This window comes from Gavia stellata, chromosome 24, assembly GCF_030936135.1.
Source record: "Gavia stellata isolate bGavSte3 chromosome 24, bGavSte3.hap2, whole genome shotgun sequence".
Lineage (NCBI taxonomy): Eukaryota > Metazoa > Chordata > Aves > Gaviiformes > Gaviidae > Gavia > Gavia stellata.
In genome coordinates, this window is record NC_082617.1 from 8973280 (window position 1) to 8987641 (window position 14362).

General features: G+C 43.3%; 1 protein-coding gene across 1 annotated transcript; it reads right to left on the reverse strand.

Annotated features, from left to right (window-relative positions):
* Positions 1-244: 244 nt before the first annotated feature.
* On the reverse strand, positions 245-14238 carry SURF4 (surfeit 4). The gene is made up of 6 exons (XM_059828728.1): positions 14138-14238; positions 6420-6606; positions 5180-5256; positions 4515-4558; positions 3361-3547; positions 245-3117 (listed from the first exon to the last, which is right to left on the reverse strand). The coding sequence occupies exons 1-6, from the start codon at positions 14183-14185 to the stop codon at positions 2851-2853; spliced, it is 810 nt and encodes a 269-aa protein (XP_059684711.1). The 5' UTR covers positions 14186-14238; the 3' UTR covers positions 245-2850.
* Positions 14239-14362: the final 124 nt, after the last annotated feature.

Below are 14362 nucleotides of genomic sequence, written 5' to 3' on the forward strand. Positions count from 1 at the left end.
GTTCCAGTTATCCAGTACAGCTGGGGAGGCCAATAGTGGGGTGGAAGGAAGTTGGATTCTAACAGCCTTGAGCCAACCCCCCCACAAGGGAAGGATGACTGCTGGGGTCAAGTACAGGCAACCCAGTGCTCACAGCTATTTATGGAAAGATCGGTTTCAGTAGGTGGGAGAGAAAGCACCCAAGACCACTAACCCGTGCTTCCAGGTAGCCTGTCTGTGGAGTGTCACCAGTCACACACGCCAAGTGGATACAAAGATGCCATTGTTTTATTTTGATTGTTTCCAAAAATCAAAACATTTTCAAACACAACTAAGGTACAAAATACAGCATAAAATGAGATTTTATACTTATTTCTTTTTCCACATAGAAAGCAAAAATATATTCAGAATGAATTCCAGAACACTTTGCAGAGCCAATTGATAGCTGACATCCTGCTTGTGAGAGCTTTGCAGCCACAGGGAGAGGTCACTGTATTTTTGGGAGATGCATGAATACAGCAGTGTATGTAGGAAACCAGAATCTTCTGCATCAGGACTCACAGTTAGTAAGTCTGCATATTGCGCTGCCTAGAAGTATCTTATAATGCCCTCCACCTAATGGTGCCCCTGTAGTACCAAAATATTTCTGCTGCAAGGGAGAGTATCAGTTCCTTTTCTGGGGTCTTTTGGTGGAAAGGGGACTTGATTTTCACAGAGAAAACTGGTCAGTATTTCAGACTAGTCCATCATCCAGCTCCTTAGGACACAAAGAAGTTGAGAAAGCCAACTTGAGGGCTACTTACAGGAGTTGTTTCTATCATTCCATTTATAAATACTATGAACATCAACAGCAGTTAAGGTATCTGAGAATGGCTGCCTTGATGTAGTCTAAAACCATTTAGGACCTGCAGTGAAATTGAGCAGAAGCATCCTGTGCTGCAGATCCGTAACTGAAAGCAAAACAAACTGGTCCTAGGAAGAGACAGGCACAGCAAACACTTGAGGTGAAAACTTCTCTTGCAAAACCTCTTTAAAAGCAAGCCTTTTATGTGACCTGAACTTAAACACTGGCTTCCCCTCCCATCTATCCCCACATACCAATTTGTTTCCTTCAGCAGCAGCACATCTTGCTATTACATGGGCTATTTTCCCCTTAAGATGATAAAATCACTGGTTTAACATTCAACAGTGTTCTTCTATTTGTCATCAGTTCTTTCAGTCTAGTTTTGTCTCCTAAAATGCAACCGTTAAGCTGAACTGTCCAGGGTTAGTGTCCTTACCAGGAGATCCTGGTAGATAGCTCCTGCTGGAGGTGTTCAGCTGAATTACTCCTTGAACAAGCAGTTGAGCAGCTTTCTCAAGGGAAAGAACAGTGCAAGGAATCAACATCATGTTAGCAAGTTGGTAGGGCTCATGCTTTCTAGCGTTCTTTCATAATCTAGTGAAACAGGTTCACCTAGTTGACTAGCAGAGGAAAAAACACCTCCTCTGAGCAGCACTAAGCATGTTCATGGCACAGAGGTCGTGGCACTGAGAGGTGAAAACAGGGCCTTCCTCTCTCCTCGCCATTATGCAGAGGAGTTCCTCCCTCTGAACATGCCAGTTACATCCCTGGCTGCTTATTCACTGCACAGGCTTTGCACTTGGGTTCTTCAGCTATAACCACTGGCATACAGAGTTGAGAACCAGGGCTATGGCAGCACACAGCTGACTTCCACGTGTCCTCCCTACGCATCTCAGGTGCAGTCCGAGACAGCAGAGTGAAGGGGCTGTACTTGAGAGTTCAGCACCTCAGCTCTTCCACTGTTCAGTCAACTGGGACTTCCACAGCTGAGAAGTGACAGAAGTGACTCGAAGAAGCAAAGACTATAGATTAGAAGATTGACTGCTCTCATCTTGAATGTGCTGAGTGCAGGGGAAAAAGGAGAGTTTCTGTAATTCTGAAGACACTTTGACCAATAACCTGCAATTCAGATATGAATTCGGGGCATATATGGATGGAAGCTGGTTAACAGCAGAAAGCTTTTATTATGGAACCCTTCTTGGAAATTCAGGAAGGGCAACTTCGGGGAAAGAATGCTGAATAGAGTTCTTTTGGCACAGAATTTTAACAGAATCTAACATTCTGTCTCTTCAGGAGTATCTCCCCCCCTTCCTTCTTGAAATCTGATTAGCCATACATGATTCCTCATTAGCAATACAGGATTCCCCCTTGTTCCCCTCAAACACAGAACTGAGACATGTAGAAAACCTTCTCCCTTTTCCTGCCTCAAGAGGGGTACAACTACTTTCAAGGTTTTCTTTTTGCCTTCTATTTGGGGGCAGGGAAGACCTTCCCTCTTGTTAAAGAAAATGAAATTACAGGCCTCTGAGCAGCAAAATAACAGTGATTATTTTTTAATGCTGCTTTCCACCTTGATAAGCAATGCTATAACCAGCAACGGAACTTGTTATGCACAAGACAGTTTTGATGAGGGTGAGAAAGGGGATCCACTTTTTTAGTTATAGCTAGAACCCAACAGCACACTGAATGATACAGCTGTATCTGCTCACAGTACTTCAAATTTTAAAACATTGCTGACATTAAAGACAGCAACTGTTCTACTGCAACTCACTGAAGCATCAGCAAAATGCAGGTTCCTTGGGTTAGTTCCAAATCTAGGAAGTTAGAATAAGCCTAGGCAACATTCCTTGAAGAAAGAGGATTTTATCTATTATATTACTGGTGCCACTGTAAATCAAATTCAAAACATCTGTGCCTTTAATAGGAAGGGGGCATGTACGTGTAAAATGCTGGCAGTTTTTGTTGAATCCATAGAGAATCAGTTCTGGACTTAATATGTTATGTCCCGAGAAGTTTTGCTATTCCTGTTACCACTCTTTTTTCTTCTCATCCATGGAGACTCCACCAGGGCCCAGTGCAACCACAAGGAGTAGCCCCCCAATTACAGACATGGTCTGGAAGAAATCGTATTTGAGGAAGTCGTGCATGGGCTTGTAGGCTGGGACGGTCCAGAAGGCATTGAAGTAGATGTTGATGCCAAACAGCCAGATGACTAGAGTCAAGGCAGCCAGCTTAGTCTTGAAGCCAATTGCCACCAAGATAATCAGGGCTGTGCCCACAATGTTCTGCAGAATCTGCAAGGAAAGAAACCACAAGCTTACATATGGTTCTTAAATAGATACACAAACATCAGAACAGAGCATGGATAAGTTCACCAGAACAGGCTGTCACAGCATAGATGATTTAATAACTTTTCTAAATATTAATTCTACTGAAAATAGACTTAAATGATAAGCATTGAGTAGGTCCTGCAACCAATCCAGGAGTTGGTACTATATTCTAGTTCCTAACTCTTACTTTTATACTCAGATACTTACAGAAAAGAAGTTCATATCAAAATGTAGCAGTGTCATGAACATGAGGACCAGCAGCACACGGCCCCCCAGCTGCATGTACTGCTTAGGAGAGCTTTCCCGCATGGTAGGGACACCAGCGAACATGCTCTTCCCCTCTGAGCGTGACTCAGCCAAAAGCAGCAGTAAGCCTCCGCCAAGGGCAAGGTTCCTACAGAAAGACAGAAATGGGGAGGGGGGGAAGCAGTTTATTACAGTTTGCACTGATATATAGATTTAAAGTCTTATCTGACAATTTCAACTCTGCAAGAATCTGCATACTAGTGAGGAGTGACCTACTCTGCGCCTTGTGATGTGTGTCTGCATTAGACTTCACAGATGCAACAGCAGCATTGTACACAACAATGGTTTACACAAGCCTATGTAGGCACATACAGCCTGCCAGAGAAGTCCAGCACCCACAGCTCAGGCATAGTTGCCTAGCATCTGTTACAGCATTAATTTAGTTGTTTTGAAGTTACTCTGTACCTCAGGTTTAGCCATATATGCCAAAGTAGTTCAGAGGTTGCTTTGAGAAAACAGCACAGCAGTACTGCTAAAAGAAGTTACACATTTACAGGGTTGTAGTAAGCCCAGTTCCTGTGCTGCCCCCTGCCCTCCCCTCAGAGGAGAGGGGTGAAAAGGTAACAGCCAGTCATCACTCAAGATTTGACAAGAAAGCTCATGTTTAAGAGCCCTATCTTCTACTTAGAGAAGGTGTTTGAGATTTAAAACCCCAGAAACCACTCTAATATCTACATGCTTTAGTTTTCTCAGCAAATGGCTTCAGTCATGCATAAGCACAGTTGCTATTTTAGCCATTTAGGAAACAGCAGTTCACTGATCCAGTCTAGACAGTTGTTTGTGAGCTCTCAGCAAGGTTAGTAGCAGAAGCACTTAGATCCTAGTGGATTAGGATTAGTCTTTCCCTTCTACAGCACTGAGCCTGCTGTCTATGACTTCACACAGACTGTATGATTTTATTAAGTGCTGTCATTTCTTGTTTAGTGTAAATGCATGATTTGTAAAATCTTTCTAGTAAATACTATGTACAAAGATCATTTCCTCTGTCAGCAAGTGGCAGTGACAGACAGCAGTTTTCATTCTGTTTTGATAAAAACTTTAAAAAGTAGACACACCTCATCAAGAACTTCAGGTCCCATAGAATGCTGTATGCAATAGTCTAGGCAAAGAAGAAAACAGGTTAAAACACCATGTAAATTACAATGAAGTTTGAATTTACGTTATACTCTCAGGCCTGTACTATCCATAGCAGAAGTCTATTAGAAGTGCATTATACTGAAGGAAACAAGGTAGGTTACATCAATGTGGTCCAGTGAGCCAGTGTAAAACAGGGAATAGAAGCCAGAATTTGTCTGTGCTTTAGCCCCCACAAAAACTCATCGGTTTTGAACAGGAAGGATGCTACTAGCTAGGATCCTTTGTGATGGGGACAGTCCTTTAGAAAAGCTGTGTGCTGAAGGCCTAAGCAACCGCAAGTTCCACATTTGGCATGTTACTGACATACAGGTAAATTGCAAGTTACTTCTGCTAAATTGGTCAAGGTCAAGTATTGAATCAACATCTCCAGCTGCCTAATTGCAATTACAGCCAAGGATCTATTGGGCACATCAGAAGAACAGAAGCAGCAAAATAGTTCAATGCCATTGAGGACTGGCACTAGGCCAGGGTGGAGAAAAATCCCAAGGTTGCGAGTTGTATTTAAATATGTTGGTAGTAGCAGGGCTAAGAGAGAAGATTTGAAAGATATGGTTTAGAAGGGCTGAAGACTTAAGCCTCCTACCTGTAATGCTATAATTCCAAACAGTCCAAAGCAGGCATATTGCACAAAGTTCCTACTCAGCACCAGGATACAGCCGCCTGAGTTGGGGAAATTGAACACAGTTACACTTCTGGCTTGCACAGGAAAAGATGCTGCAGGAATGCTAACTTGTTTTGAACTGAGCAGACTCTGATTTCTTTCAACTGTGCCACAGAGAACATCAGGCAGGAAATTTTAATGGCACATTGGCACACATCAGTTTTGGAAGCAAGAAGTTTTAGTGCATTTTAAAATATTTTATAATTCCAGAAGGATCTTTTATTTTACAAAGGGTAAGCACATGCTGAATGTAGTCCCCAACACACAGCACTGTACAGCAGCTATCAGTGTTAAAGCATTACAAGAAGTTAAGAGAAACTCAACTCATTATGGATTTTCTTTTTTTTTTTTAAATGAGATAACTGTTAGGGCAAACATGCTGCCCTCTTTTTCCTTGAAAGCTTTTGTTTTGTATCCTTCCTCAAGTCTTCTGTCACAAAGCAGTGACTGCCCTTGCCACTTTGACATGAGGACTGGTAGCTACATTAAATTAAGCTCTCTACTCAAAAACATGAGGGTAAAAAAACCCAGACACAAGACAAGAAATTGGCAGAGCAATCAAGAACAGCAGATCAGGGACATAATATAAACAGAAAAGAATTTTACTCCTCTCCATTTCTGCTACCCTAAGTCCACCTAGCACACAGAGAAGCTCTGCTTCTGGGATTATTTTGATTCCTGGGCTTTGAGAGTCTGATACAAGCCCCTCTCTCAGGCTTAAGTGTACCACTGCAGGGTAAGACTTTGCCATTGACATTAATACCCAGAAAAACAGCAGGCTGGGAAAGTCTTAACACTGCCCTGTTTAAGAAAATATGAGTATTTAATTTAGAGAATTCAGGGGGTGTGGTATGTGTTTATAGATGCATGTACAGAATTGAAAACAGATTGTCCTAATGGACTCTTGGCATCTCTGACTCAGAAGTAGTGTGTCACAAGAAATTCTCTAAGACTACTACTACTTCCAGGAAAGGCTGAAGCAGGTCAATTAAGAGTTCTTTCCATTCAGCCCATGTAGTACTATCAGTTTAAGCTGTCAATGGCTGTTAAGAAATCAGTGAGACGTCCCACGCTTACATGATTCACAGTGCTTACATGAGCTAAGGTGGCAGACACACTGGAGTGCTCTGGCATCCACCTTAACAGCCTTAGAGCCACTTACTCAGCTGTCCAAAGAGATTTATGAACACAAAGATGGAGGCCAGGAAATAGCCACAGTTCCACGTGCCATCAATGTAATCCCTCTGTTCACTCCACTGGAACCACATGCGGATGCCATCCTCCAGGAAGGTGCTGATCAGGCACAGGCGGGCCACGTGAGGGAGGTACTGCTTCGTCACTCTCAGGAACTGCATGGGCAGACAGCATCGTTAGCAGGGAAGGAAGGCAAGGTGATATTTGAGGCATAACAGATCCGTGTCCTCTGCAGACTCGGAGCTCAGCAGTTCTCATGCATGCAGGGCCATCAACATCTAGAGAAACACGTACTTGGGACTCGGATTTAATTAAATTCTTCTCCACTTCAGTTTGAGAACACTTGGGAGCAGTGGGGGAAACCTGTTGTCATGCTCCGGCCAAAGAGCATTTTGAACAAGGACTTGGAGAAAAGCAGAATCCAGCAGCACCCTTCTATGTAACAAGAACTGTATTTTGATGGAGCCCTTACTAGATGAAGGCTGACCTTGGTTTTAGTTTGTCTATCTCAGGGTTTCATGTTACAGCTCAACTATCAGATAGGCAGGAGCTGAAAGGGCAATCTTACTCCCACCCACATGCTCAGGCACTCAACACCCTGTAACAAGCTGATTCAGGAAGTCAGGCTGACAGAAGACTGATTCTGTACAAATCAAAAAACATTAATAAGTCTTCTGCCAAGCTAGTTCCCTCTAACAGCTTGGAAAAGCAACAGCGCAAAGCATGTATATTTGTGTAGCAGCAGCAACAGCTATTAGATCAGCATAGCTGTTGCGTGAAATTGCACCCTCTAGCCTCTATGCAAGTATACACAGTTTCTACTGTCATTAAAAACAGCATCCTCTGCAGAAAGGAAATAGGCATTTATATAGACAATTCAATGTAGCAGTTAAAAGGAAATTATATCATCGCGCAACAGATGCTGAGCCTTAGTTCTTGGGAATGCAAGATGTATCTGGTCCCACATACCCCTTCATCCTGCAAACTCACTGGTTAGTTTGCTCTACAATTACAATAATTATAAAGGAAGAAATACAGAATTGCCAAACAGGGTCTAGACTAGCGTGCTCTATAGGACTGTGAGGTGCACAGGAAAACTTCGTGCCTCTGGATTATGACAAGTGCTTAACTGTCACCCACTTTCCTAAACAGCACTGGTTATTACTTAATGGAGACTTCCACTAGGATTTGCATTGTCACTCTGAATGCAAGCTGGCACCCGGCGGGCCCATTTCACACACCGATTCAGCTTAGCCAGACCACTAGAAGGACACATTTGGTGTCAGTGTATGCTACTATTTGAGTAAGTGCAATCTAGTAAGAAATAAATGTAAATTTAATCTAAAACTAACTACAAAATTATCCAGCAGGTTTCTACCCTCAGACGACAGGAGCAGCTTGGGCAGGTTGACACTTGTGAAAGTAAATGTCCATGCCACAAGCCTTCATGTAGAACTGCCAGAATCCGCAGAGATCTGTGTTAGAACTAGGAGGAGGAGCCATTTTACAAAACCCCATTATCCCACACAGAGTTCAATGTGTTGTAAGGCACATAGATTCATACCGTTTATGCAAGATTAGAACACTTCAAGCATGAAAAGGGGGGGGAACCCACATGTGTATACATGTCTTCCAGACAGCATTGAACTATATTATAAAAAATGGACAAAAAAGGCACACAAACCTTTTCTTTCAGTATTTACACTGACTTCAGGTTAGACAATACAGCTGATCAGTTCCTTTCAGGGCAGAATCTTTTTTTTTAAAGTTCTGGCAGCATTCCGTGCTTTCAGTATATATGGGAGCATGGAGAAAGAAGACTAAAGCTATTCCTGAAAGTTTATTCTTGCCACAGTAATTAGTAAATACTAAAAGCTGGTCCAAATCCTATGCAAATGGCAAGCCTTGCTTACTGTATAACTGAAGATTATCACAAGAAAAGATATCCAGCAAACATACTTAACAGTTAATTAAACAGTTAATATCAGAACAAACTACACTAGTTGTACTGCATGCAACCAGAGTCTAAGGGTCAAGATTCAAGTTAATCAAGTGCATTTTAAGTGCAGCTGTACTCTGACTCAGGGCTGCCACTTCAGGCTTTTTTAAGCCATGTCAACAGTTGGATGAATGAGTCAGAAGAAAATTTGTGATCTTTGTCACTGAATGAGACACACATCTTGGTTTACAGCTTTCTTCTCTCCCAGATTTCACTGTGTGTTTGGGCAAACTTGCTGAGGAATACTAAGGATAAAGCTGTGTTGGAAATACTTTACAAACCACTTTTGGTTTTGTACTAAGCCTGCCCTGTCAAGACACGGAACAGGCAACTTTAGTCTAGAAGGAAATAAAGAGGACAAGTGCTGGGCATCTGTAGGAAAAGGGGAAAAAAAACCACTGATGTGGAAAGGCTGAAAAAAGAAGCAAACATTAGAGAGGATATCTGCCTCCAGGCCTCATTTTTGTTGTTTTGAAGTGGGTCATGTGAGTTGATCTCATCTTCCCTCAAACCAAACAACTGCAAACAGGCCAGGTGAAGGAGCCAAGAAGGCATTTAACATTGACCTGTTCTTGTGGCATATAGAGGGAATTTAACACTATCTATTAAACATCAGTGTGCACATCCAATCAGCTTAAGACAAGTCAGAAGGACTGAAGCCTAAGGCAGCTGCAGTGCTAAGCAACCCTATGACACACATCATCTTTGGACATCCATAACTCACATAGCTGCATTTACTGAGCTACACACAAGTTGAAACCCCTGTACTCAGCAAGCTTAAAGTAAATAAGCTCCAGAAACAGACTGGATGAACAAAAATCCAAGCCAAAAGAACAACTAGCCATGGAGATACAAAGAGAAAACAAGAAAACAGTTACATGATAACCACAAGAAGAGAACATAACAGACGCCAAGTGATTTTATGATTAGAGGATTTGAGTACAAATCACCTAAGTAATTTAACTAAGGACAGAGTAACTTAAAAGAAACAGGAGATCTCCGGAAGTGGGACTGAACTAATAGTACCAGACCCCCCTGGTTTTGTCCCTACACATCACTAGCAACATGTGGCTCAAACGCTGCACCCGGAGACCACTTCCTACTTCCTTTGTGATTCACACAGATGAAAGCAGCACATATGGGAAACTTGGTAGCTGCAGTTAATAGACATAGCCAACTAAGACATGGGACTTGAAACACACACTCCACTAAGCACAATACGTGTAAGCCAAAACAAAACTGTTGAAATTGATGGAGGTGGCAGTGTTAAACTCATAACATCAAGTAATCGGATGGCTTATTCTGCTATGGGCTTTGCATCAACTGTTCTTAGCACACACTGCCTCCTTGCAAGAGGCAAAACATCTTGAGAAAAGACAACAAAATGCTAAGTAAAGCTATTTTAAAGAAGAACAGCTGGTTCTGTGTCAGTAGCCAAGTCACTAACATACACCAGAGGGGCTTTGTGTTGCCACTTCCCCCTCTAACAGGATTAGAAAGACAAAGATAGATTTAAATACTTCTCTTGGTTTAACAAGCAAAGACGCACAAGAGGATCCAGGGAACCCTGAATCAAATCTCTGCTCAAACCCCATTTTTCAAAAAGAGGCTTGAAATATTCAAACCGATAAAGAGGACTGCCCAAAGAGAAGTAATAAAGTGATTCTGTTTTGACTCTTACTATGCTTTCTAAACTATATTGTACTTCCAGCAGTCTCAAATTTGTTACAAATCCAGCCCATTTTCTTAAAAGTGTACATACCATATAGCCTAATTACAGGTATTTTAAGACCAATACACAGCCAGGAGTTGGGAATTTTTGCTGTCATCTAGGTATATTCTGTCCAAACACAGAAGCCTTTTCTGTGTGTGTACACATATGTGTTCTTGGATCAGGGAAGTTATGATCATGGTAATGAACAGCAGTCTGCTAATCTATGCAGAAAGCCCTCTCGTGGGCTGCACAGCATTATTAGTCCACAGCTTCTGATAAACACATATTCCAAATATCTAGCTTGTATCCATTTAAGGGATTGGTTTGTTCCGGGAGGACAGAGACCTCTAGAAGCCTGGGACAGCAGTGATCTTTTCTGGAATAGGATGCTCAATCCTCCAGCAGAAAGAAAAATCACTCTCTTTCACCAACCTGTATATATCCACTTAAGGAGATCCCACCTAATAATCACAAGGACAATAACACCCATCACATTGGGCTAATCAATGTCTAAAAGTTATTTGTGACAATTTGGAACAGAGGCTTTCCCACTTATTTCAAAATGAGGGAAGAGAGCTCTGACCCACTGGAACATTGCCAGTGGTCTTAATCAGGTTTTTAATTGCAGGAAAATGTCTCACAACAATGCTTTTCACTCCTATAGCGTGCTTTACACCAACTCCCTTTTCCAAAAGGCTATTATTAATAAAATCCTTAAAATGGGATTTATTAGTCCTGTATAGTATTTTGCTATCTCTCTTCATGGGAAGATTCTTTCCCAGTCTAACCAGAATAGGCTGTTTGGCTTATACCGATAAAGGATCGGTGCACTGACATGACTACGTTACCAAGAGAGTTTCAAAGTCAGTTTTTTAATATAAAACACAAAAAAGTTCAGAGTAACAATGAAATGTTTTCTTCTCCCTTCTGTTTTCTGCAAAATAGGATACAGAGATGTTAGAATTAGCTGAACAACACGCAGCAGCATTTATGTTGGAAAATTAAATAAAAACCCCAGAGTCTGGTTCTCCCTTAGAGTCCTTTCACCGCAGTACAATGACTCAATAGTGTCCTTGCATTTTTGTCCATAATTTTTTTCAGAACAGCAGAAATACCAGGCACCCACATTCCTAAAGATTATTATAGACACCAGAAAAGTTGCTTGAGATCTGCTCCCTCTTATGGGGATTACAGAGCAGAGACAACCAGTTCTATAACCCTAAACAATCAGTACAGGCCCCAGATACAGCTGTTTTCAGTACAATAATATCAGCAGTATATGATGACTGCAATGAAGGGTTTTAACAAGAATCACTAAAAAAAAAGGGCTTAACTTTGAGAATGTAAGTTATTTAATTAATAACATTGGGCTGGTGTTATGGGGCTTAAAAACAACCAACCCATAAAGCCTGTAGCTGGACACCATTCTGAACCAAGACCCGGATTTCCTGGCACTGTGTATCACTAGATTTGAAGAACCCTTAATAGCTTTTCCCACCCCCACCAACATATAATAAGTTGCCTTCTCTGAAATCAAGAGGACCACCTCCCAACACCCACAGAGGAGCGTCTCCTCTGCTGCAGTCCTTGGAAACTGCTAGCAGCTCAGAGCAGAACAGCTCGCCAGCAGTACTGCACACCTGCAGGCTACAAACTCTTACTATAGCCAAGCTAAAGTAATGGCTAGTTCTCATCGCAAGTGATCCCACCACCAGCATTGGTGCTCGCTTGACCTAAACAATGAGATAATTGAACCAACAGAAAAAATAAACTCTATTTTCTTCCTGCCAGTTCAGCTCTCCAGTCCAGTGACAGAAAAGTGCTAGTGTGAGAGAAAAGGGCAACGTAGGGAGGACAACTCCTTTCACTGACAGCTAGCTGTCAGACAAGCTTAGCTGCCTTGTAAGACCGTGCCTTCAGTGCACTAGTTCACCTCTGGATTAAGAGCCACTTGTTATTACTGAGTATCTTGGCATCTAAGGTATAATTTGCTAATTCAAAGGGAAATTACAGTATTTGAGAAAAGTGAAGCTTTAGTGTTTGAATTTAAGGAACAGCTTAATCTTGCTTTTGTAAGAGACATTCAGGACTTAGTGATAAGCCACAGAAGGAGCTGTAACATTTTCCCACAGGGCTTCTATGCTACAGAAATTAAGACTCATTAGGTCTTGAACACTAGTACAGGGAGTGGAGAAAGCAAGGATATCATTGAGAATGCATTCAGCTCCCAGAACAGCCATTGTCCAGCTTTACTATCTCCACCTCCATCAAGGGGAGTTTCAACATAATTTCAGTCCAAACGTTCCAAGTATTTTTTTTAATCCAAGATGAACTAACAGTTTCCATAATGCCAAGTGTTAACTTCGCAATATATACCAAAGGTTATTATTTAGTAAATCTCTCCACTCCCACACTGGTGCGATACTGAGTTTTAGCAGCACACACAGTACTGAAAGTATCCGATTGAGCTACGAGGCAGCTACTGGAGGCAAATTATCAAAGGACTTAGTTAGTTGGAAAGCCGTAAAAATTGTTTTGCAATCTGATGGGCAAGTGTATGCAAACACCCCAAATTATGCAGCTAAAGGAAAGACTCATCTTTAAATAGAACATGGCCAAGCGCAAATAAAGTTATGCCATTTAAAACTCTTTTCAGGAGGAAGCAAGCTGCATTTTAGCTGGACAAAAGAGCTTTCAGCAGTATGAAAAAAGGGGTGTTAAAGACATCCAGAAATAGTCACACAAGAATAAATAGAGAGGTGTTATAAAAAGGTCAGGACAAGTGGTGTAAATTTTGGCAAGTAATTTGAACACTATAGCAATAGTTTACTCTGTCCTCTAAAAGGAGCGAGAGAAGAAGGTAAACAGATGATGACGAAGATGATCCAGACACCCCTTAAATTGAATACTCCACACACCATCAGAAGCTCTGTCTCTAAAACGAATCTTCCACCTGGGGGTGGGGAGGAAGTGCAGAACAGGTTTTCCCAGCGAAACTCAGTTAAAGGCACAGAGGCAGCACAGCCCCCTCAGAGCTGTGACGTGTTATCGTGCACCACACAACTTCCACTGCTTTAATAATCAGAGTTGTAGAACCAGGCAGAATCAGATTTTCCAGAGAACTTGCTAGATATGATTAGATGCTGCCTCTTATTTTCAATTAGATGAATCACCATGAGAGTGAAGATCTTTTTAACACCATCACCAACTGATCAGCTACTTACACTCAAAATATTCCTCCTCTCACAAATAATGATAAGAGATCACAAACTTCTATTTAAGAGAGAAATCTGTAAGGGTCTCCACTGAAAGAAATGTGAAATAAAGATGACAAGATAACATCAGCTTGTTTGCTTTCCTTTTGCCCCAATTCTAAGCACAATACTATGGTGCTGGCAAGCCTCTTCCAGTTTGGGCTCCCAGATATCGGTCAGGGTTTAGATTTTTGCTTCCCTATCATCACCACCTCACCCCGATTTCCCACACCCGTTTATGCCCTATTTGCCAGCCTGGACAGCTTGCAAGAAGACGAGAGCAGCTCGGCCTCCTGCTCTCCTTCCATTTATTCACTCCCAGGGAGAAGCCCAATTCCCAAGAAGAACTCGCCTGCTTCGCTGTACGAGCGGCCCAAGAGCAGCCGCAGAGCTCGCATGAGGGCAGGGGGCAGCCGCTCCCACCGGGACCCGGCCCTGGGGCCTGCACCGGCCGCCCCCACTCCAGCGGGGAGCCGGGCCCCCCGCCTCCCCTCGGAAGCGATGCGGCCGAGAAAGCCCCCAGCCCCACCGGAGGGACAGGCCCCAGGGCGGTGACCCCACGCCAGGCCGCCGCCATGCCAGCCTGCCCCAGCGCGGCCCAGCTGGGCCCCTCAGGGTGGCGGCCTAACCCCCCTCCTCAGCGCAGGGCCCGTCGAGGCGCCCCCTCACAGCCGGCCCCAGCACACAAAGGCCACCCGGGAAGGCGGGCGGGCACCCACCTGGTCCGCGAAGTCCTCAGCGGTGCTCATGATGTCGTTCTGGCCCATAGCGGCGGGAGGGGGGTGCTGCCGGCTGCTGCGCGCCTGGGGCCCGGCCTCACTCTCACAGACGGCCGCAGGAAGGGCGGGAGGGAGCGCCGGGCCGGGCCGCGCCGCCGCTCGGCTGCTGCTGCCACGTAGGCCAGCCCTTAAAGGCGCCGCGCGGGCGGCAGCGCCAGCGCACGC